We start from the raw sequence: 22504 nt of genomic DNA, 5'->3' as shown, positions 1-22504 counted from the left end.
ATCAAATTTTTCTGCTTCTTTACACGTCTTCTGATTTCTTACTGTATGCTGGATATTTTGTATAAAAGCAGAGTAGGTGTGGAAACAAGTAAGTTACCTCCAGAAAAGGGCATGCCTGTTCCTCCGTGGGACTCCTAGAGTGGAAGGCGGAGCCCATCACATCTGCAGTTGAGGTGGAGATGAGCTTTGTTGCTGCTTTGGTTTGATTCACTTTGCCAGTTGCTTAAGTATTTTAAGTGAACAAGTCTTCTTTCAGCACAGATTGGGATCTCAGCATTGGTGAGACTTCAGTAAAATCTGTTTTTTGGCTGAACTGCATGTCAGGCATTCTCTCCGTATTTCATTCAGGCTTTCTGACAAGGCAAACTCTCTGAATCACCATGCCTCCTGGAGGACAGAACTGCTTATGACTCATGATGCCCTGGAAAGAGCCTTCCTAACAAATGAGTGCATTCTCTTCTAGAACCAGCTGTACATCCTGGGTTTACCAGGGCACTAATAAGGCAATAGTAGTAACTGAACTTCATTTCATAGCGAGTCTGTACAGGACACTGCAGGGGAGACAGGAAAAGCTGTCTCTCTCATAAATCCATGAAGCATTTACAATACATATATGACACAGTTCTGGAAATACACAATATAACCTTACTACATGGAAAGGATAAAAAGATGTCTAAATTATACTGGATCTCTAGTTTGATTTTCTAATATCTGGTTAAAAGTGGACTAGTGCAGGCTCCTTCTATTGTGTGACTGTGTCATCTCCTAATCAATATCCAACTGGCGTAAGGAGAAACAATTGTGAAAGGGCATTCTTGTGTTGCAGACACATCCACTTCATTTATATTCTACCAGCTAAACTTCACTCTTGTGTCGATTCTTAGTTGAAAAGGAGTCTGGAAAACGTCATCTATGTTTACCCAGGACAAAAAGGAAATGGATTTTCACTGTCAGTCCATAGTGTCTGCTAATCTTGTCAGCCTCAAACCTCTTACTTTTAAAGCCAAGCATTTGATACAAAAATGTTAACTGAATTAAAGAGAAATGTGTTATTGGTTCATCCAATCTATTGTATCTGACACTGGAGGCAAAGCACAAGTATATTTTGAGGGAGTATATAGTTATCTTCCATTACTTAAGCCTTAAGGTGAGAGATAAACAGATATTCAAAAATTTCTAATTATAATCCCTTCTTGAACTTATTAATATTTTGAGCCTATGTTATTTCTAAGGATAAAAGTTAAACAATGGAATTAAAACACGATCAAAGTAACATTTTTATTTTAAAATAATTTAATGTGTTAGTGTATATGTTTAACATAATATTCTAGTACAAACATACAAGTCCACATTCTTCCCTGTGTCTTCTCACCCACACATAGTTTATATTTTCATGAATGTTGATGCTATCGATTTTCCCCTTACCAAACTGTGGTCTTCGTGATTTAATTAGTTTCCTTGACATACAGCAATCAGGACTACATGCCGTTTCTCAGGTGTGGCTGTGCTATGACTTGCAGAGACATAACAATTTTTAAACTTCACACCCATATTTTTTCTAGTGATGCTAATTGATGTTTATCGAAATGTTGCCCATGTTCACTACTGCTTGATATAAACAGGATTTCATTCCATTTGGTCTTAGTCCACAACTCTTCAGAAACAGTCCTATTCTAGCACCTTACTCATGACCAAGCTCTCTGGCCCCACCATATAACCATTTTCCTTTAAATTGCTTCCTCTTATACTGAAAGCTTGTTCTTCACCATCTTTTATCTTGGCTGTAGAACCATTTTCTCCTAAAAAGATAAATCTTGTTCATCTTCTACAAGGATTCTTGTGCAAACCAGGTTGTCACCAGATACCTTCAGATGAGCATTTTCTTCTTTTGAATTTTATCTGGGATCTGTAAACCATTCTTTATCTGTGTAGACAGGGATTCGGGCAGAAGCTATTCAATCTCTTGCATGACCAGAGCAACAGAAAATTGTTTTGGTGGATGTATCACAATTGTCTTGCACCTAGCTATTTTGGGTGGCTCATTTGTCCTTTAGAATTTGAGTTCTACAAAGATCACATCCCAGTAAAAAGGCTCAGTATTTGCCTGTTCAAGGCTTCTTTTACAAGTAATTATAATTTGCTATAAAGAAAGGTCTAAAAAGCTCTTGACTGCAGTTTAAGCTAACTTTATTAATGATCTGCTGTTATTCACAAACTTCTCAGCCTTGTGAATGAACACTAACCTTTGTTTTATGTGAAACATGATTGGAGTAAATTGAAATGTAGCTACTTCTCTCATTTTGGATTAAAATCTCACACCAGAGACTGAGCTTCATGAAATTATTGCAACGACGTGTGACAGGCCAGCTGGCACAGGATCTAGCCTTGTGGCAGGAACCGAGTGAATACCCCCAAAAACCCTCTTGTGCGAAGCTGGAGCAATGACAGTGCTCAGGTGAATTCAGGTTGGCTTCCCTTTATAGGTGGATTCCAGGGAAAAGAATTTCTTTACAATAATTTCTAAAACACAAAAATGCTGAGTTTTGCAGACTGCTGGGTGCATTTCTGGTGTTTCACTTAAAGTAGAAGAAAAAAATCTACAGTGCTTTAGTCCTTTGGTTTTATTTTCTGGGATTAAAAAAAAAGTATAGGCATAAATGTCTTTTTACATGATCCTCTTGAAAATATCCTTTAAAATAATTTATAAAATGGCTTAATTCACATCTCTTGATTATCAGAACCTGTCAATGTCACTGTCAGCCTTGATTAATTGGTTGGAAATTTCAGAGCAAAAGTAACTCATGAATCTTTTCCCAATCCCTGAGAATGATAACCATCACAGAATTATGTTATCCTTCCATCAGAAATCTCTGGAGAGCAGATGTGTTCGTTCGTTGTTAATAGGACAAGGAACCGTGTCGTAGAGGGTTAATCCATGTAAACTGGTTTCCACCCGTAAAGAAATTTTCTGGAACAGAAAAGAAAAATCATACATAGAGGTTTGTTCTTTCATGACAGATCACATTTTCAGTATGTTCTGAAGAATATCTTTTGGGATTAGCAAGGCAAATCAGTTCTAATGAGTGACAAGAATGAGACAGCTGTTGTCCCGCCAAAGGCAGCATCTGCAGTACTAGTACGGCTGGGAAAGCCAAGCTTGTCTATTCAGAAGTTGCTCATTTATCTTTCGTTTCTATGAAGAATCAGTAAAACTCAGTGTTGGGGATGGCCAATGTACATGTAGGCAAGAGTTGATGAAAATTCCAAAAAAGGGTTTCTACAAATATGATCGTTTTACAACCCCATTTCCAAAGCCGAGTCTTGCTAGTAATACACTACTTCTGCAAACAGAGAAACAATTCATCTGAGAAGTTTCTCTTCTGGCATTGCTGTTCGGAAAGTTATTTTTTGAAAGGGTGAAGACTTGCCTCTAGAAAGTTCTCGTGTTCCACCTGAAGGAAGTTAGACCACATAAATCTAGTTCTGTGTTTTCTTACCTGAAAATCACGGACATAGGTCAGGAAAAAACCAAAGAAGGAAAATGACATAGACCATTCAGCTGCAGTGGTGATCATGTGAAGCACATAGCCCTTGAGTGGCAACGAAAAAAAGAATAGTTCTGTGAAATTTCATTCAAATGGTCTATAGTTTCTCTCAAATAAAAAACCCGCCCCGGCCAGTGTGGTTCAGTGGACTGAGCTCCGGCCTGCGAACCAAAGGGCTGCTGGTTTGATTCCCAGTCAGGGCACAGGCCTGGGTTGCATTCCAGGTCCCCAGTAGGGGGTGCATGAGAGGCAACCACACACTGATGTTTCTCTTCCCTGTCCTTCTCCCTCCCTTCCCCTTGCTAAAATAAATAAAAAAAATATTTTTAAAAACCCATAACACTTATAAACCCTTATTTTTTTTCAACGCATCTTGAGAATGAAAGGCAGGCTTTAGGAAGGTCCTCTGAAATGACGTGGCTGTCACAGTTCTATGTAGAGCGCGGAAAGGTTCCATCTGAATAACTGGGACAGAACAGACGTCCTACTCAACAGTCAAGAAGCTACTGGCTTTCCCAGAGCCAGAGATTCACCCAAAACCGGAACAAATCAAAACTTAAGTAAACAATGATTCTGGTAAACTTAACTGTTCTTTTTTTTTTTTAAGATATCAGTCTTTTTTTTTTAAGATTTTATTTATTTATTTTCAGAGTGGGAAGGGAGGGAGATAGAGAGAGAGATAGAGAGAGAGAAACATCAATGTGCGGTTGCTGGGGGTTATAGCCTGCAACCCAGGCATGTACCCTGGCTGGGAATCGAACCTGTGACACTTTGGTTCGCAGCCCGCGCTCAATCCACTGAGCTACGCCAGCCAGGCCTTAACTGTTCTTTTTAAAGCACTAAATAATATATGGATCATACTTCAAAGAAGCAAGTAAATTGTTTCAATCATTCATTTTCACAAACATGTCCTATCAGAACTGATTTTTCTTTTCAAAATAATTTAAAATAAAATGCCACTGAGTGGTTTGTGAAAACATACACTCATTTTCTTATCTATTCAGTATGTCCCTTCTCTTTTTTCCTCGGGATCTCTGTTTAGATGTCTACCATATGATGGAACCCAAAGGCAGAGTCCATGATAACACACTTCCATAAAATAAAAAATGGGAAAAGGCATTTCTTTTTCAATTCAGAAGACAAGTGTTCTAATGACAGAAGCTCTCCGTTGGGTATGTTGTATACTATTACTATATCCTTATTTCGAGGAGTCAATTTCTGACAAAACTCTGCCATCGCAATTCTTTTCATGTCTTGAAAATGTGCACAGACCACAAGAGACAGAATATACATAATTTTACATAAACGCTATCATATATAGAAAATAATCTTAATATGTGACTGATGGTTCCCCTGAAAATGTTTCATTGTTAGTGATGAAGTGAAAAACACGTCAAAATTCATCTGTAATAGAAAACGAAGCCTTTTAGACCCTAGGCTCTTACCTTGTCCTGGCGATTCCAGTGGAGCTTCTGTACTATATCTGTGCCGAAGCTGCCGCTGTACAAGAGTGACGAGCAGGTCAGCACTAGGGGAGATGCCCGTCAAGGAAGATTCTCAGACAGAAGCAGTAAGTTTAAATTAGATTCAACACAAAAACTGCTGTAAAGGCCCAAAGGGAGTAGGGTCTCCCCCGCTAGAGCACGGGTGCACCTTTCCCTTCCTCCTCACCTTCCCCCTGCACATCTCCTGAACTCCAGGGGTCCCCACGAGACCGGCACCCAGGGAGCAGAGGACAGCGGCAGCCTGTGTCAGGCCAACCCTCTGCACTTGTCTCCAAGGCCCCTTTCTCCGACTGTCCAGTGAGCTGCCAGCAGCCCCACCTCGGTCTCCCTCCTGTTGCTGCTTCTATCCTAAGCACTTTCTTGTCTCACTGTCCCCAGCTTTGTAAATGTACTCCCAAAATAGTAATAATAAATAATCCAAAAGGATTACTCATATATTCATTTCCAAGGTCCAAACCCATCTTCTTGGAGACCTCACATCACACGGCGGTTGGATTCGAACGTGCCCAGAGGCTCACTATGAAATGTTCCCATGGCCAGCTTCCTCCCCCGCTCAGTAATCCGGCACTTCTGTCCCAAGCTTCTGCTACACGACTGTCCTCAGGGAAGACGTTATCTCACCCACAACATCTCTGAAGTGAGCATGAGTAGGCTAAATATTATCTTTGTTCCTAGCTCAGTTACTCAGGTCCTATGTAAAATTTAAATTACATCTCTCAGATCCTTGAATTTAGGGTCGCTCACCCAAGAATCTCACCGTCCACAAAAGGACTGCTTACACTGTGCCAACAGTGTTCACGTAAATTCTGTCACTCAGCTCCGTTCCCAGTGTAGCCACACATTCCGCAAAGGATACTGCTAAACGCACTTACTCCGCACCAGATCACCAACAGCAGTCGGATCCAGAAGATTTGTTTGCCGTGGATTTTGGGCTGCATTTGGTAGGAAAGGACGGTCTGCACAAACATGTACAGGGAGCCCATGCCGAAGGTGAGCACAGCGCCACAGATGTGCACGGTGAAGAAGGTGGTTTTCTGAGGGCCGCGGGGAGAAACAGAACGTGAAAGGAGCTGCACACACACGGCCAACGCAGGGCGTGCCAGCGCGAGCCGGCCAGTTCACTGGGCCATTCCCTGCGTGGAAACCCCCGCCAGTTCTACTAGCTACTTCCCAGGCTCATTTTCTTTCATGACATTCTGCATAAACCTGTGTGGACTGTAGTCATTCAAGTTACTTCATAGGCCACAACTGAAAATACGATAGTCATTATTCATCCATTTAATGTGTTTGCATTTTTAGGTGCATTTTGTATGTCAAGCATGGTTTAGTATTCTGGTACACTAGTGAAAAAAGCAAACAAAAATATGGCCCTTAGAGTTTTCATTCAAGTGAAGCTGTGTGAACAATAAATAATGCACTTTGGAAATAAGTAAATTCCACAGTATGTTAGATGCTGACAAGGGTGAGAAAAAAGAGAGTGCTCGAGGTGGAGAGGATTGGGGTGGTCGAGAATACTGGGGTAGAAAGGTTCAATTTAAATCTAAATACAAGTTACAGACTCAAGAAATTAAAATGTGCCCTCCTGGCTCTAGTTTGATTGATTTTCAGAATTATGTGACAAGGGATTATCATAAATTGTAATTCTTTTCCTCCTTTACCTCACTCTTCTTATCGGTAAGCATTTACATGTTCCTTTTTTCCTGTAACACCCGCTGCTTAAAACGTGATGGCCGTAGCTCTCTCTAAAAGGTCTACAGTCAAAAGCCTTCCTTGAAGCCACTCCCTTTGTCTCATCAGACACTGCGTTGGGGGGGGCGGGGGGCACACAGCGTGGCACCTGGCAGAGAGGGTCTGACTTTCTGACTCAGGGAACAGAGAGAGGCCGGGGCTCGGTTGCCTCATTCTACAATTGAGGTGCTGACCCACAAACACAGAGTCCATTTTCGTAGTTGAAGACATAGACTGTTTCTAGTATGAAGAAGTAAAGTACAACAATTTATTTGCCAAAGTCATTAGTTTCCTTTTGGAGAGAGAAAGGGAGACTCCGATATGGTTTTGGGTGTTAAAACTGGCAGTATGTTATGAACACTAAGGAGAGAAAAAAATTAATCATTATTACTACTCTGTGTAACAAAGAAAAAAAACATTCAGCATCCATAAATGGTAATATAAAATGCTAATATTTTCTTTGTTCATAATTATGTAGACTTAGCTATACAAAAAGGCTAGTAAACACAGGCAAAAAATGAAATTAATTGTTTTAGGGCTAAGAACAGAAATATGGGTAAATTTTTCCTATTGGGAACCATCCTGCCTGGGTTCAGAAGCTGTAACCTCCCATGGCTAAGGCTGAGTAAAAAGACCTTGGAGACCATAAGCCACTAAGGAGACAAAGATTATCTTCCTGGCAGGGGCACCACCTCTGCACACTTTTACTTCACCCTGCTTGGCCCCGGGTGGATGACTGGTTAGCCAGTGACGGGTAAGATTCCTCAAGAGAGGGACAACCTAAGACAGGCATGGTCATGAAGGGCCCCTCAGGGAAGAATTTGGGGGATTATGGAAAAAGGGGGTGATGGACCCTCGCCCCTGGGCCTTTGACAAAGCCTGAGTCCTTATTCTGTCTGTAAGAAGTCTCCTAATCTCTTGGCTGCCTTATTTCCCCTGCCTGACTTAAGCCTGAAACAATGCCGGAGGGCAATGCAGCTCTGGGCAGGAACGGGTGGTTCCCTGGGGTGATCAGGCCTAAGAAAGAATGCGTAAAATCCTGTGAAACCTGCTTTGCTAAGAATGCCCTCAATTTTCTGATAAGGTCCAAGCATGAAATGAGTTTGTTTCTCAGTTTTATGGCCCTTCAGCTAACTGACCCTGAGGCAGAATAAACCCTCAGAGTTCTTTGAATGTTATCTATTGTTTGATCATTACTGCCCAACAAAGATGAATGACCTTCCTTTAGGTAATGCTCCCCGAAAAGCAGTAACAGCCTGTCCAGGCGGGGGCTGGGCCGCTCTCTCCCTCAGAGCGTGGCAGTGCCATGCAGTAGGTGTGAATTTGTCTGTCCCACCTACAGCGCCGCAGACACCACTGGTCGGCGGAGTCTGCACCATCTTCCCCTTGAAACTATTCCCACATACACTGATGAGGCTGAAAACAGACATGGCCCGTTCGATGCCCGCTGTGAGCCCGCAAAGCCCTGTGAACCAAATCCTGTGGATTAAAAAGCAACGACAAAGAATGGAGAGCGTTTACTACCATGTTTTTATTAGAACAGAGTTGTATAAAACTGCTTTGTGGTGCATGGTTACATGGTAGTTCTAGGAAATTAATATAGACTTCCGCCTCCTTATCCCTTGCAAGTTCCTTGAGGATAAATTTCCTAGGAAGAGAGAACTTCCTCTAAGTAGGCACCGAGTACACTTACCATGTATTTGTTTTACTAATTACTGTTATACATACTTTTCTTCAAAGAAATTAAATTTGTATTTTTAAGTCAGATTTTTCAAACACCGTATTATAATTATTAGGTCACTTTAAATGCAGGTAACTACAGTGATAGCAGATTTTTTTATTCATTCTGCTCAGTCCCTTTGGCCCCTCTCAGTAAGTAAGTAAGTGACTAAATATTTAATGAGAGCATGTTTGTCCAAAGTTTTATGTTAGGAGCTGAATGTACAATGGTGGACAAAACCACTACGCCCATAAGTAATGGAGAAGTATATTGGAGTAAAATTTCTAAAAACGAAACTTATAAAATACAGTTATTTTTAAACTTAGACTACAATAAGCACTATGAAGAGTTAATTTCTGTTTGGAGAACGCAGAGAGAACAGGAACTACATGGCAGCAGGTCCACCAACAGAAAGGACTTCCCTGGGGAGAGGTCTGCTCGGCCCGGCACCGAGAGCCGAAGGCTGGGCTCGGGTGCTGGCAGGTCCAGCAGCAGAGACGACACAGGGAATGGAGTTCGGTAAACCTGCCTTATTGAAGCCACAAAGACACCACCATTCCCCTTACCAACGTCTCCATTATACATACGATGGAGATGGGAGTAAGGGGAATGATGAGGAACGAGGCTGTCCCCCTGCTCAAAATTCTGCAGGTCTAACGTTACACGAGAAGAGATACAATTGCGAGAGAGAGAGAGCAAGTAATGTGATAAACTGCCAAGCTGCTTCATTTACTCAAAGGTCTTATGTGCTCGGGCTGCTGTCTACCTCTCCAACCTCATTCTGAATCACTTGCCTTCTTAATGCCTCCGCTGTGTGTGCGCTGGACACATGTGTGTATGAAACAGGCGCTGGGGCTCTGGGCTCTGTTACAGCAGTAAGCACGGCCCTGATATCCACCTGCATTGTACTCACGGAGGTTCCCAGTGGGAGCCATTGCTGAGACACTGGGAAATAGGAAAGCACCATCAGACATTACGGGAAGGGAGGACTTTGCATAAGAGAGACAGAACATGCCTCTAATATACTTATTTGTATGATGTGTGTTTTTATGTCTGGCTAGTTATCAACTATCTAAACGGAAACTTTAAAGACTGTAGAGATCAATCAAGAAGCACCACAGGCCCAGGAAACAAGCGGTAGTGCCGACGACTCATCTGGAAGAACACTGGGAGAAATAAACGCGGAGAGTCTGCAAACATTCGGTGAAGGCAGACTGCTACTTGAGCATTAAGAGTCCCCGAGAAAAAGCTGAAAGAGCTCCAGATCGCTCCTGTGCTTCCTCGCCTGAGGGCGGGGCACCCAGGAACGCAGGCGGTCCATGGGAACGTCTGAACCAGGATGCAAAACATGTACAGGCGTGTCCCTCACCAGGCATATTTTTAAAAAAGGCTTAAATCTGTAATTGTGTCACTTAGGTTTATATCCATTATCTCTGGCCTTGGAGTAATTTCCAACTAAGTAGTAATAAAGAGTCTAATAAATAGAATCCTATCCATCCTTAAAAAGACAGACTACTTTATATTTGGCCAAGAGATTATTGAGAATGCAGTTTTCTAATCGTGGGTGCAGCTATTTCTAAAAAGGCTGAGTAATTTCAAAGCAGTGAGTGAATGCAGCTATCTCTAAAACAGTCAAATAATTTCAAAGCAGTGAATTCTGTGTCGTTGAGAAAAAGAAACAGTGTCAGCATGTAACTGAATGCTCGGGGTCTAGGTACTTCAGGAAAACAGGCCGGGTTACAACACAAACCTGAAAGTTGGCCACGAGAGAAAGGCCTAAACAGCTCAGCAGTCCCAGTACAAGGCCGGCCCTGTTTAATCTGAGGACACACTTCCCTTCGGGGCTCAGGGCATGAACTTGCTTATAACGGACATAAATGGTAGCAACGCCTGGGAAGAGAGAATCCAAAAGATAAGAGTTAATAAATAACCAAGACACAAAGTTGCCAATAAACAGTTCACAAGGTCACTGCTATCCAGAAACATAGGTTTTCCTTGTAAAGTTAATCTGAGAGATGACCAACCCCATCCCTCCCCCCAAACTAAGAGAAAGCTGTAGACTTTAAAGAAAATGTAAGGTTGCTTTATAAAACTACTGGCATCTCTGTGGAACTGAGAGGCCATTCACTCCCAGGGTCGGGGGGCTGGGGCTGGTTTAACATCTACTAATATTTAGCATAAAATTTAAGATGCAAGTTTGGTGTTTTCTGAAAATCTCAGAAATTTGTGGTGAATGTTATATAATGTTATATAACGTTATATAACACTTATTTATATGTAAATGTTATATAAAACAAAATATTTGTATGTTTAATGTTAAAGTCGAAGGTAATTAGTTCTAGAATATGAATAAAATGCCCATAGGTGAAAACTACCACAAGATTATTTGTCTCACTCTCATTTCATTTCAAAATCTTACAACTTGCCTCAAGCAGACGTAGCATTTCCACAGAAGGTGAAAACACTATACCCTCCCTGTTAATCAAGAAAGGGCCAACTCAAGCTTTCCACTGCAAACATTACCAAAGAACTCAAAAGTATAGAGAACGTAGCCTTTGTTGACATTTTAAAAACTTTAGTGAAAAGCTGAATTTCTGTATGTTAAATCATTTCCTCGACTGTAATTTTTGACTTTGTATGAAAGAATACAAATATTTAAAACAATCACAACTGGTAAAAAAAAAAGACCCAATGTTTTAGTAAACCATTAATAAAAATTTGGTTCAAGAAATAAGTAATCAATAGCAACATGGACTACTGTAGAACTCCACCCCTTGGGCATTAGAATATCACTCAAAAACCCAAATGTGGTTCCACTGCCATTCTCCAGCTTCTCGATGATTCACCCCAAAGGAACTTCGCTGGGGTTAGCTGTGGTCAGTGTGTGCAGCTCTGACCTCTCCTGGCTGCTTAAGAAATCGACGTAAGGCCCCAAGGCCTCCAGGAATACTGGGTTATACTTTGCAACTGTATTTGAATGAGTAGTCAAATAGTCCTACGGTGTTTTTTTTAAGATTTTCCATCATTCGGCATTCTAGAAATTGTTTCTTTTCAAAGGAATGTGTTTATGACTGATCATTTAGTGATAACATTCCCTCAAGTGTAGTAACTAAGAAGTAAAACAAGTAGCACAATACTGTCTAAAGGTGAAAAGGGGTGATTTCGCTACACATTTCGGTGGTTAAAACGGCTCTCACACTCACATAAAACTGCGGCGAAATTCAGCATTGCCCCGAACAAGCATTTTTCTGGAGCGACTGTGCCAGTGTCACTGAAAGAAAAAAAAAAAAGAGGCTTGTGGATTCCTTCTCAGGGATAAGAAATAATGGTGGCTCCTTCAAGTCCTTTATCTTTTCACAAACCCATCCTCACCTCCTTTAATTTCATAATGGAGCATGACCACTCGGGTTCACGACATTTGCCTTGTTCGCTTTTTCCGAATCACTTAAGATTATTTTCTTCACGTAACAGAAACCAACGTAAACTGACGAAAAGCCGCCCTCCGAGTGCTGAGGATGTGCTGCCCACTGACCTCGGTCAGGCAGACGTCTCCCTGCCTCTCCTGAATGTTCTCTAACCGTCACGTGTCACTGCGCAACTTGGTCTTTTGTTATCTGTTGTTGTTGACTCTGCCTGGGACTCGACTAACATCTAATTGTTTCCTAATTAATTAAAATATATTCATCAGGCACCTACCGTGTGCCACACAGCATTCTGGGAACAGGAATGCGGTGGTAAGTAAAGAAGACAAAGCCCTTGGCCTCCTGGGGCCTCTATTCAGGACCAGTTTGGAGCCCCCACCTCCCTGTGGCCTTGACCCCTCCTCCAGCAGAAGGCTGACTCGCTCAGCCTTCTGCCCAGGCCTGTGTTAAAACCAGCTACTCCAATGCACATGCAAAGCCTGTCTTTCAGGGCACTGAGGTGTATGCTGGCAGGCCCCAACCTTTTTGGCACCAGGGTCCAGTTTTGTGGAAGATGTTGGGGGACACGGGGGAGGGGGGAACATGACAGGAGGCGGAGCTTACGCCCACTGTGGATGGATGAGGGGAGCTCAGGGGAGCTCGGCTTGCTATCCTACTGTGGGAATGGGGGGCGAGATGGGGTGACGGGGGACAGACCTCGGAACACCCGTCCTCGGCCCGGAGGCTGGGGAGCCCTGGCATACGCAGATCCAGTTTAACAGCCCACCACCTACTAACGGTGGAGCCTTGGGTGTGTTCCTCTATCTTCCTAAGCCTGTCTGCCCAATGGAGCTACTCGTGTGCTCCCAGCCTCACTGAGTGGGCAGAACTGAAACTGCGGTCACGCGTGTGAAACAGCCACCGCAGCAGCAGGCACACGCTGCGAGTGTGCGCCTTCCCCTTCCCTCAGCTGCCGCAGGGCCCAGAGAGGCAAAGCCTTTGTCGGCCTCGAACTGAACTGCTGCAGGAAAGAGACAGTGAGGACCTCAAACGGGACACTAATGAGAATAAAGATAGGAACGTACAGTCGTTTCTGGTAAGGCACCAGGAAAATTCGGTGAACACTTGGATTACGTTCAAGAAAAGCAAAGTATCAAACATAAATCTGAAGGCCTATTCTACAAAGTATCACCAGATACAGAAGATTCTGTTACTTTTTGATCACATTCAGGGAGTGGGGATTTTGGGGTTTTTTTTTGTTTGTTTTTTTTTTTGCTGTTGATCTCTCTACCCTTCATCTTTTCAAGAATAACATACATGTACTACCGCTATCAGAAAAAAACAGTGCAATTTTAGTAGCTGCGCTCCAAATGATGTTCTTGTTTTGGATTAGCCAGAAAGGAAACAGAAGCGTGCGTTTCCAAGTGGGGCGGCCCCTTCCCGGCTGCGGAACCCGGACGGAAGCCGCCTGCACATGGGAACAGCTCCCACCGCTCCCCCAGCACAGCCCGCCACCCAGGGGTCAGCACACGCTTTTGATCACACACCACAAAAAAAAGTCTGATCACGTAGCTTCAAAATATATGTATTATTAGACACATATTACGTTTAAGTATTTTGAGGTTTAAAAAATACACAAAGGAAGTTCTAATAATTTCACCTTATACTCCACGGGCCAGTGTCACGCACCCACTGGAGCACCCACCCCTCCAACCTAGGGGACGCCGGAAACCCACTTGCAGAATTGTCTTGGAAGTGAAATTTACGTTTGGTTATGTCCTCAGCAGCTGTAGCAAACCTTGTAGTTAGGGTTTATGAATGGAAAGGAGCTAGTTTAACTTAATCATTTTTCAGGTGAAGGAAATGAGCTTACCAGAGCTCAAAGTAAGTACCACTGAATTTAAATATATTATAATGTTGGGGCAAGACCCTAGGGTAATAGTACTGAGTTTACCAGCAGAAAAAAGGGGAGGGACAGGAAAGGAAGTGCCCAGGGGACGACTGGCCAGGAAATCACATGCAGGACCAGCAGGGAACTGAAACTGAAGAACTGAGAGGGCCTCTCAAGTTATTTAAAACTCTTTAAGATGAAAGCAGGCAAGTTTTTGAAGGGGAAATAAAAACGCAGGACCCTCACCAACCTTCTCTGTGCCTTTTCTCCTGGAGTTACTGAAGAATGACCTGGCTCTTTAAGCTACGTGTGCTCTGGCAGGGTAGCAAACACTGGTGATTACGTATCAAATGACTCCTGGAATTGGAACCTTAAGTAAGACATATCTTTGGGCTTTGCACACCTGCCCCCAGGGCCCCCGATTTGTTGGTATTCTCTGTGCTGCCCTACACCTCTGTGCAAATGAGTGGGACAGGAACAGCCTGGTCTCTTCCTCACATTTATGAAAAACAGATTTGCCCGCTGGCCTCTCAGCCTTTAAAAGTTTACTATTTTGTGTATTGGAAAGGCTATTTTTTCAAAAGGAAAGCAAATAAATGAAACAACTCCAACACCACCAACACCTCCCAAAGCTCTGGGAGGAAACCCGCCAAAGCACGGACCGCTGGTGCGGAGGCAGGAACTCGAGGGAGATGGGCGAGGGAGGCTGCTGACTCCTTTTATCGTCGCGCCGGCATGGTTTCAAATTTGTTACAGTAAACACATACGGCCTTCCCAGTTGGGGGAGAAAGGTTACAGGCACACATAAAACTGAGGACCTATCCTTACCAGTAATTTTGAAATTCTGAAAATACTGCCAACAAGTTCTGATACCTAACGTGTCAGCCAGCAGGACCTAGGCGACATGGCCTAAAAACTAAGAGCACGGCCTCCGGAGTCAGACAGAGCGGTGAAATCGGATCTCGGTTCCCTCCCTCACTGGGTCATGTGTCCTTGGACAAATCGCTGAACCTTCCTGGACCTCATTTCCTCAGATGGGGTAGTAGTTTCCACTACAAAGCATGGCCGTAAGGACTCAGTTACTTAAGACCCGAAGAATGCTGAGAACATTACCTTGTACACAGTAAGTAGATCCAAAAATGTTCTTCATTACTATTATCTTTTAATATTATTATTGTCATCTGCAGCATTTTCTGCACTTTAGGGCAAAGTTACTCCAATTCTACCTGCTCAGATGAATTCAAATACTTGTTTGGAGGACAAGGCACTGAAGTGTCCTGATCACTGAGCAGTTCGCCCACTGAATCTTAGCCCTCTCTGTCCACATTTCTCCGGCACCAGGGAGAGCCAAAGGCGCCCTCCTTATTACATCCTTCTCACCGCTGCAATGCCAAACACAAAGTCTGAATTTTACAATGCTAACGTTACACCTCGGCTTCAGCGTGGGCCCGTGAACGAGACACGCACATGCCCCTGCGCGGGACAGGGGGCTGACCTGATGTAAGGCAGAGCAGGGTCGACGTGGTGGAGTGTGATGGCGGTGATGTACGAGAAGATGAAGGTGGCCGCCGTCCAGATCACAAGGGCCGAGGGGAGGAAGCTGAGGCCTTGCTGAAACCACCACATCTCAAACAGGTCTTCTGAAGCAGAGAAAAAACAAATCAGACACGATCATTCATGAGCATTTCATCTCTTCCACTTTAGCCACCCGCTGCCCCAACCTTGGACGTAGCCCCCCGAGCTGCCCCCCTCTGAGACCGCCCTGCACACACCCCTGAACACCGGATCCTCTTCGGCTTCTCAGGAATGAAACCACGAGCCCCCTACTCGCCACATCCAGAAACCTCTCTCCCATCCTCCCACACGAAATCGAGTACCAAGTGCTGTCCATTCCTCCTAAATGTCCTCAAAATCCTCCTCTTCTCTCCATCTTCGTGGCCGCCACTTCTTGGCCAGCTCATTATCATCGCCTACTAAACGGTCCCCCTCTAGACTGGACCACAGCCAATCTAGACGGCGCCTCAAACCAGGGTGATCCTTCTAGTTCTAAAACACCAATCTGACCACCTTCTTCTCCCAAGAGGAATCTTTCAGTGCTTCCCCTGTCTCCTTTTAAAGGTTCTTTCCTCCTTAACATGGTCTAGAAGGTCCCTGCATTGTCTGATCTCGACTTTCTATATTCCTCTCTGGTCACTCTGTCTCTGCTCCCAATTCCTTGCTCATCATCATCATCACAAAAGCAGACTTACCCTGTGTCAGCAATGGTACTGAGCACTTTAAATACATTTACTCCTCACAGCAGAATTATAGAGGTTAAGAGAACTGCCCAAGGTCATGGGGAAGTGGAGACAAGGCTCAAACCCACGCCGTTCCGTTCCACCACCACCTGCCAGGCTGTACGGCCCCAGCAGACTGCTTCCCGATCTCCAAACGCGCCGCGCTCCCGCGCGCACCTTCACCCGCACTGTGCTGCCTGGGCCAGCAGACTCCGGTGCTGCCCACCCCCCACCACGGCCACCAGGGGACTCCTGCACATTTTCAAGTCTCAGCTCTTCACCTTCAGCCGAGGGTCCCCACTCTGTCTCCATGAGCAGCCTTTCCTTCCCCCCAGGACGCTCCCACACTTGGCTGTTGCTTGCTTGTTTTGGTTTCATCTTCCTCACTGCACTTGAAGTTCTGTGAGAGCAGGAACCAACTGTTCTGTTCACCGTCACAGTCCCAGTTCCTCCGTGAAAGGGGAGAAGAGAGGGCCTAAACACACACGGGCCACACCTCGCCGCTTTCTCCCTCGAGTTCGGGACTGAGGATGTCGGGAGGCAATAATGGGTCAATACTGCGGATTAGAACACACAACTGTCTCTTCGTGCACGCCATTTTCTAAAGTAAATATAGAACCACCTTCAAATTGTAAGAAATTACTCGTAGGCATGGGAAAATAATTTCACGTGTGGACGAGTATCTTCTCACAGTTTAACGGACTGGAATCGAGTATTTCCCAGGAACTTTGTAAAGACTTACAAAGCTTATCTCCACCCATCCGCCAGTGCGTTCGGCTCCCTCCTCTCCGACTGACTTTCCAAATAATGAAACCTCAGCCATTTCTGACTCGTACCTGCCATTTACCCCATCAGCTGACTTGTTGCTAAACATGTATATTCAAATCTTGCCAAGGTAGTTTCTTTTCCTTTGTCACCATTATGGGCTTGATTTGAATAATTCCATGACGAATGACCATAACCTCCTTCCTATTCTATTTCTCTGGTCAGGCCTTCACAGTCCACCGATTTTCTCATCTCCTCAGTTCATCGCGACAATTCCCAGATTCATTCCTAGAGTGCTTTCCCCAGCGTAGGTTTCGGGGACAATAATTCTCAATTTCCATACATTTTGAAGTACAGTACTTCCACAATCTTTGTCTCCTTTCATGTCTTTAAACGTTATATGAATTTGTTTCTGATCATTCGAGCCTGAAATCCCCAGGACTCTCGCGCCCCATGCGCTGGTTCTGCTGAGCCTTGCCCGTGACTTTGATGGTGTCTGGTGCTGAGCTCAGCTGAGAGGACCCTACAAGGCTGTGATAAGGGCGATGAGTCCAGGGAGGGTCTGTATTTATTTTTGCTAGGTACTCTGGCACACTGCCAGTCTGGGCCAACTTTAATTTCTTGGCTTCCAGGTTTTTTAGCCCATGTCAATTTGAATCCTGGGTCTGAGGGCAGGTGGGCCCTGTGGTCTTGATCCAGCAGGGAGTCGGACTTGAAAGGGCAGGACCAACAGGAAGGTCACGACCAACAGGAAGGTCACCAGGGCGGGCAGCCCTGGGTACCTCGCAGCAGGCAGAACTGGGAGGACGAGTATTGGGGCGTGGCACCTCACCCTCGGGGTGACTGTTCCTCCCCTTGCACATCACTGGTCACATGGCAGACCCCTTAAAGGAACAAGGGGGCTGGGGAGAAGCTTCAAGGGACTCCCATACAAGCCCCTGAATGACCAGTTCCTTAAGCATTAAGTCCTCACGACAGTGAGTTTCTGGCCTGCATCAAATAATCGCAGGAACAAAGCCTCGGGCCTGCTGACCACAGAGACAGAGTTTTCGTCACACCAGCCCCCACAACCAGGCTTCTGAAGCAGCGGGACCAGGAGGAGCACCGCCGTGGCTGACATCAGGACAAGCCACATTGATGAAAGATCCCCTGCCCTGGTGCTGACCAACCAGTGGAGACCAGGACCCTGAGACACAGCTGGAAAGCTGGTGAATATTCTATTGAGATCCTCCAGAGACTTCCTGATAAAAGCCCTTAATAAAAAGGGCTTTTAAGACGAAGGACCCAGCACACGCCCAGAGGGCCTGGGCACGTGTCTGGGGGAAAGGGCGGGTGAGGAAAGGTGCCTCCAGGAACTCTGTACTCCCCCCCCAGGCCCAGCACATGTTCCTTCTTCTGGGCCCCAAGGTTCCTTTTTTTGCTTGTTCCTCCATAACTTGTTTCCTGAGTCCGTGCAGCCCAGCTGGCTCACTTTTTCCAGGGCTCCCTACTTCCACCCTGAAACTTTCTAAATACACTTTCCCTTGTACTTGAGTTCCTGGGCTCTGAATTCTTCTCTAGGCTGAATTCAAGGACCGAGGTCTGACATCTCATGTCATTAACAGTTTCTGTTCTCAGGTGGTACCTTTATTCCCCTACCTGGAGCTATGGCAGAAATGAATAAATTTCTCTGTGATCTTCCTTTGCCGAGATGGAGATGTTTTTTCCTAGTCTACCTTTCACTGATTTTGTATAGATTTTTTTTTTTGAGGGTTCTGGATAATGTTGCGGGAAGGGGCTTGTGCAAGGCCATGAGTTGTATTAAGTTCAGGTAGGAATATTTACATTTTACTTGTTACGAAAAAGTCACTCCCTGAAACACCCTAATTTACGCAAACTCCCCCAAGAGTGCTGCCTCTACAAACTGTCCACCTGGGAGGTCCGAGGCGGACGGTCCTCTCTCTCTACCCTGGGTGGGGAGCAGGCGGAGCCCGTCACCTGTCCCCCCCCCGGGGCTTCATTTCTGCCACCAGCCAAATGCCCCCAAAGGCGACACACCGCTCCTCGACTACTCCGGTCTCAGCTCTCTGACCTTCTGACCCCTGGGGGTTTCCCTTTCTTTCCTGCAGGACCTGCTATGCATTCCAAAGGCTAGCATAACTTATCCAGCATTTAGGTGTTTTGGCAAAAGGGATTTTTCAAAACACTTTGTCCACCCCATGGCTAGAAACATAAACTCTTCCTCATTTAATCTTTCTTGCATGTCCAAATCCTTCCTGGTCTTCAGAATGGAGCTCAAATAGCATCTTCCACCCACACCTCCCCTAATCCCTTTGCCTCTGGAAATAATCGCCATTGCACAAGAGGACACGGGACCTGCACATTCTCACAGCTCACTGTCCTCCACAGGATGCAGATGGGGAGGGCGTCTTAAGTGGGTGCAATTCTTAATGGGGACCCCACTTCTCTACCTAAGCGTAGCAGAGGGCCTCGCTCAACCAATATTTTTTGAATGAACAAACTGCCAGAACCAAATCCTCTTAAACCCCCAAAAGGTTTTTGATTTTTCCGTTTTAGTAAACAGTATTATCATTTTTCCAGGTTACCCAGATTCTAAGACCTCCTTGTAACCGCAGGTTCTCTCTTCCAAAGCCCCCACAGCTGCCACTAAGTGGTGGCGATTCTACCCCCAGTCACCTGCAACCCTTCTTCCCCCCAGTTCCCAGCGTGGCCAGCCGAGTCAGAGTCTTCGTCCTCTCGGCTTAACTGCCTTCCTCCTTCCCCTCCATCCGTTCCACGTGCACTGCCAAGTGAACCTCCCTGCAACATCCCTCTGCTCAAAAGCTTGTTTTTATAAAATTGTATGAACTTGGGCAAGTTTCATTAAACTGCTTGTCTGAATGAGTTTCTCCTTTGAAAAATGGGCATAATATTATTGGCAAAGGCTGCACTGTCTGATGCAGTAGATACTGGCTGCATGTGGCTATTTAAATTAAAATTTCAAATGACTAAAATAAAATTTAAAATTTCAGTAGTCAAAAGACACACGTGCCTAGTGGTTATCATACAGGACAGTGAAGATAGAGTACATTTCCCTTCTCAGGGAAAAGTTCTACTGGGCTGTGCTAGACAGTCATTGCTGAAACTGCACTGATATAGCACAAATAAAGCACTGAACACACTGCTGACATAAATGTTAGCTCTTAGCATTAACTGTGAAGTGTCCTAAAATGATACTCACTTCATGGGGTTTACTGAAGAACTAAATGACATAATGTACGCAATAGGTGATAGGGATAACATAGTATCACAGGTGGTCAATGGATGTTTGTTCCTCTTTTAGAATGCAAAAGATGAAATACCTGTTTCAGTATCAGCCTTCAAATCTGCCCAAACCTGCCCCTTTGTATATCCTGAAATCCACATACAAAGCAAATCAGAGGTTGTTTCAACTCACATGCTTTTAAAAAGGTACAATTCCAAGTCAAGGCACCAATGCTGTTCATGGGCAGAACACTATGCTATAGCATTATTAATAGATTGTATTTCCTATAGAGTGGCTATTAGTGTGTTTTATAATGATGTTGTACCATCTAGAATTAACTATTTTAAGTCTAGAATATCAATTCTCTAATCCTTTCTCATATTAGACACCTTTCATTAACTTCAAAAAAGATAAAAGAAAAAAACTACTGAGTTTCCCCTATAGAAGGAAAAACAAAAACTCAGAGAGAATAATAGCTCATTATCAAGCAAGATAAAGCACTATTCTTTGTGATCCAACTGAAAGAACATAGCTGTGAGATCAGATTTATGTAAGTGCAAATCCTAGCTTTATCATGTCCCAGCTGTGTGATTTCAGGCAAGTTGCTTAGCTTCTGCAAGTTATAATATTCTGATTTGTAAAGTAGCCATCTCAAAGTTGTTCCTTAGAGTAGAACCAAGGAAATGTAAATATAATGACAGCTGACATCAGTTTTGCACAACCATAACTAGCCACAGGAGTGGGGAAAAACATTTAATTCTTGGTATACATGGGTCATCCTGAGTTCCTATCTCCTTAGGTTTGGGGGTTCTAGTTGTTCCAATGGACAATTCAGATGAGAAGCGGGCTTGAAATGGTCGCCCAGTTTGCTAATGACACCTGAGCAATTCACGTGCACGGATTAGGTGAGTAAGAGAAGTATTGCCCTTGCATTTTCACACTAGAAAGCTGGAAGCAAGGCTGGCAAACAGCCAACCAAGCAAAATAAGAAGTTTAATGGTTAATAATGTAAGAAACCTTTAAAAATCCTTGAAAAGATTCAGGAATAACCTTCCCACAGCACCACAAATGTTCCACAAAATGTTCTGGCATCTCTCACCTACGTCCTCTGCTTTGACGGTCCATGAATCAGAATTGCACTTACAATTTTTTAATTCCGTAAATATTTAAATGCCACTGGTAATAAGATGGACTCCTTATGCGGTCTCCTCTAAGTGGTGGCTGCTAAAAAATGATAAGAGAAAACTCGGGATATTCCAAGCAAAGAAAGCAAGCCCCACGCTTCCTGTAGAGAAGGCTCGACGCGCAGAGCAGAAAACGGTTCTGTTTCTAAACTCTAACTTGGCCTTCTGACAAATTAAATTTTCTTATAATGCCTAAATCCCAGAGTCTAGAAGATTAAGCAAAATTTTTTTTATAAGTTGGATCAAATATTACAGGGAGCTACGGGAGAATCTGATGATGCACTGCAAGTTACAGAACTGCGTTTGGGAGCTGATTAATAGGTTAATATCTGGAAGATCTGGAAAAAATCCTATCTGTGTTTTTCACATGCCTCTTACAGTACAGCCCTGTTGTGCATACACAGGACTTGCCTTTACCTTTCGGTGTTGGGTTCACCCCTCCACCGGCCCCGCGACAGAATTGCGCTCAGTAGACTTGAACTTGGCGTAAACACACACGGCCGCCGCAGATCTCCATCTCAAACCTTCCCCGCACCTCCCCGCCGAGGAATCTGAGCCCAGAGTGACAACTGGAACGCGTCCTCAACCTCAGTTTTTGTGGGACAGGGGCAAATGTTCTCTGTAACCACTTAAAACAAACAAAACCAGGAGATTGCATATTTAGATCGCTGCCTTTTTCCGGAGGCGCGAAACACTTGGACCAACACCAGGGCTCGGCTTCGCCCGGGGGCCAGATAAAGATGCGGGAGGAGGAGCCTGGCAGGGCTTGGGCAGCGGGGGTGGGGGAGGGGGCCAGACACCAAGAACCCGGACGGGGAGGTGAGCGGCAGAGACCGCCGCCCAGCCTGCAAGCACCCCCGACCCCCGGCAACCCTGGAGCCCTCCCGCGGCCACCACCGGGTCCCTCTCCCGCGCCTCTCACAGTGTTGTCTCTGGAAGCAGCAGAACTGCCACATGACTCGCACGCCCGCCCCAGGGGTGGGGGTCTCCAGGATGCGCCCATGTCCCCGGCCTGCCGGACACTCCCGACCCTCTGACACACACCCCACGAGAGGGCTGGGGACGCTCCTCATCCCCCTTTCGGCCTACCTTGGGGGGATGAGCCCGCCGGGGCTGACCGCTGGGGCCCGGAGCCTGCGGGCTGGACGGAGACGGGGCGGGGCCCGGGGCGCGCACAGGAGCAGGGAGGGCGGCCCCGGGCGCGCTCACCGCGGTCGTGAGCGCGCCCGCGCCGCCGATCGCTCC

General features: G+C 45.0%; 1 protein-coding gene across 7 annotated transcripts; it reads right to left on the bottom strand.

The window, feature by feature from the left end:
* Positions 1-1275: 1275 nt before the first annotated feature.
* Positions 1276-22491, bottom strand: DRAM2 (DNA damage regulated autophagy modulator 2). 7 transcript variants are annotated; one of them, XM_045816392.1, is made up of 8 exons: positions 22349-22491; positions 15286-15430; positions 11702-11769; positions 10249-10388; positions 5907-6084; positions 4991-5073; positions 3498-3590; positions 1276-2968 (listed from the first exon to the last, which is right to left on the bottom strand). In XM_045816392.1, exons 2-8 carry the CDS (start codon positions 15414-15416, stop codon positions 2861-2863), a joined length of 801 nt encoding a protein of 266 aa, XP_045672348.1. In that variant the 5' UTR covers positions 15417-15430; positions 22349-22491; the 3' UTR covers positions 1276-2860. The 7 variants fall into 7 exon arrangements, with proteins under 7 accessions (XP_045672348.1, XP_045672351.1, XP_045672349.1 ...); XM_045816395.1 differs by having other exon boundaries at positions 15286-15427; positions 22349-22430; XM_045816393.1 differs by lacking the exon at positions 22349-22491 and adding an exon at positions 21677-21809.
* Between the last annotated feature and the right edge of the window lie 13 nt (positions 22492-22504).

The sequence above is a fragment of the Phyllostomus hastatus genome, unplaced genomic scaffold, assembly GCF_019186645.2.
Source record: "Phyllostomus hastatus isolate PE091 unplaced genomic scaffold, TTU_PhHast_1.1 phas_scaffold_216, whole genome shotgun sequence".
NCBI lineage: Eukaryota > Metazoa > Chordata > Mammalia > Chiroptera > Phyllostomidae > Phyllostomus > Phyllostomus hastatus.
This window is presented reverse-complemented; position numbering and strand designations above follow the sequence as displayed.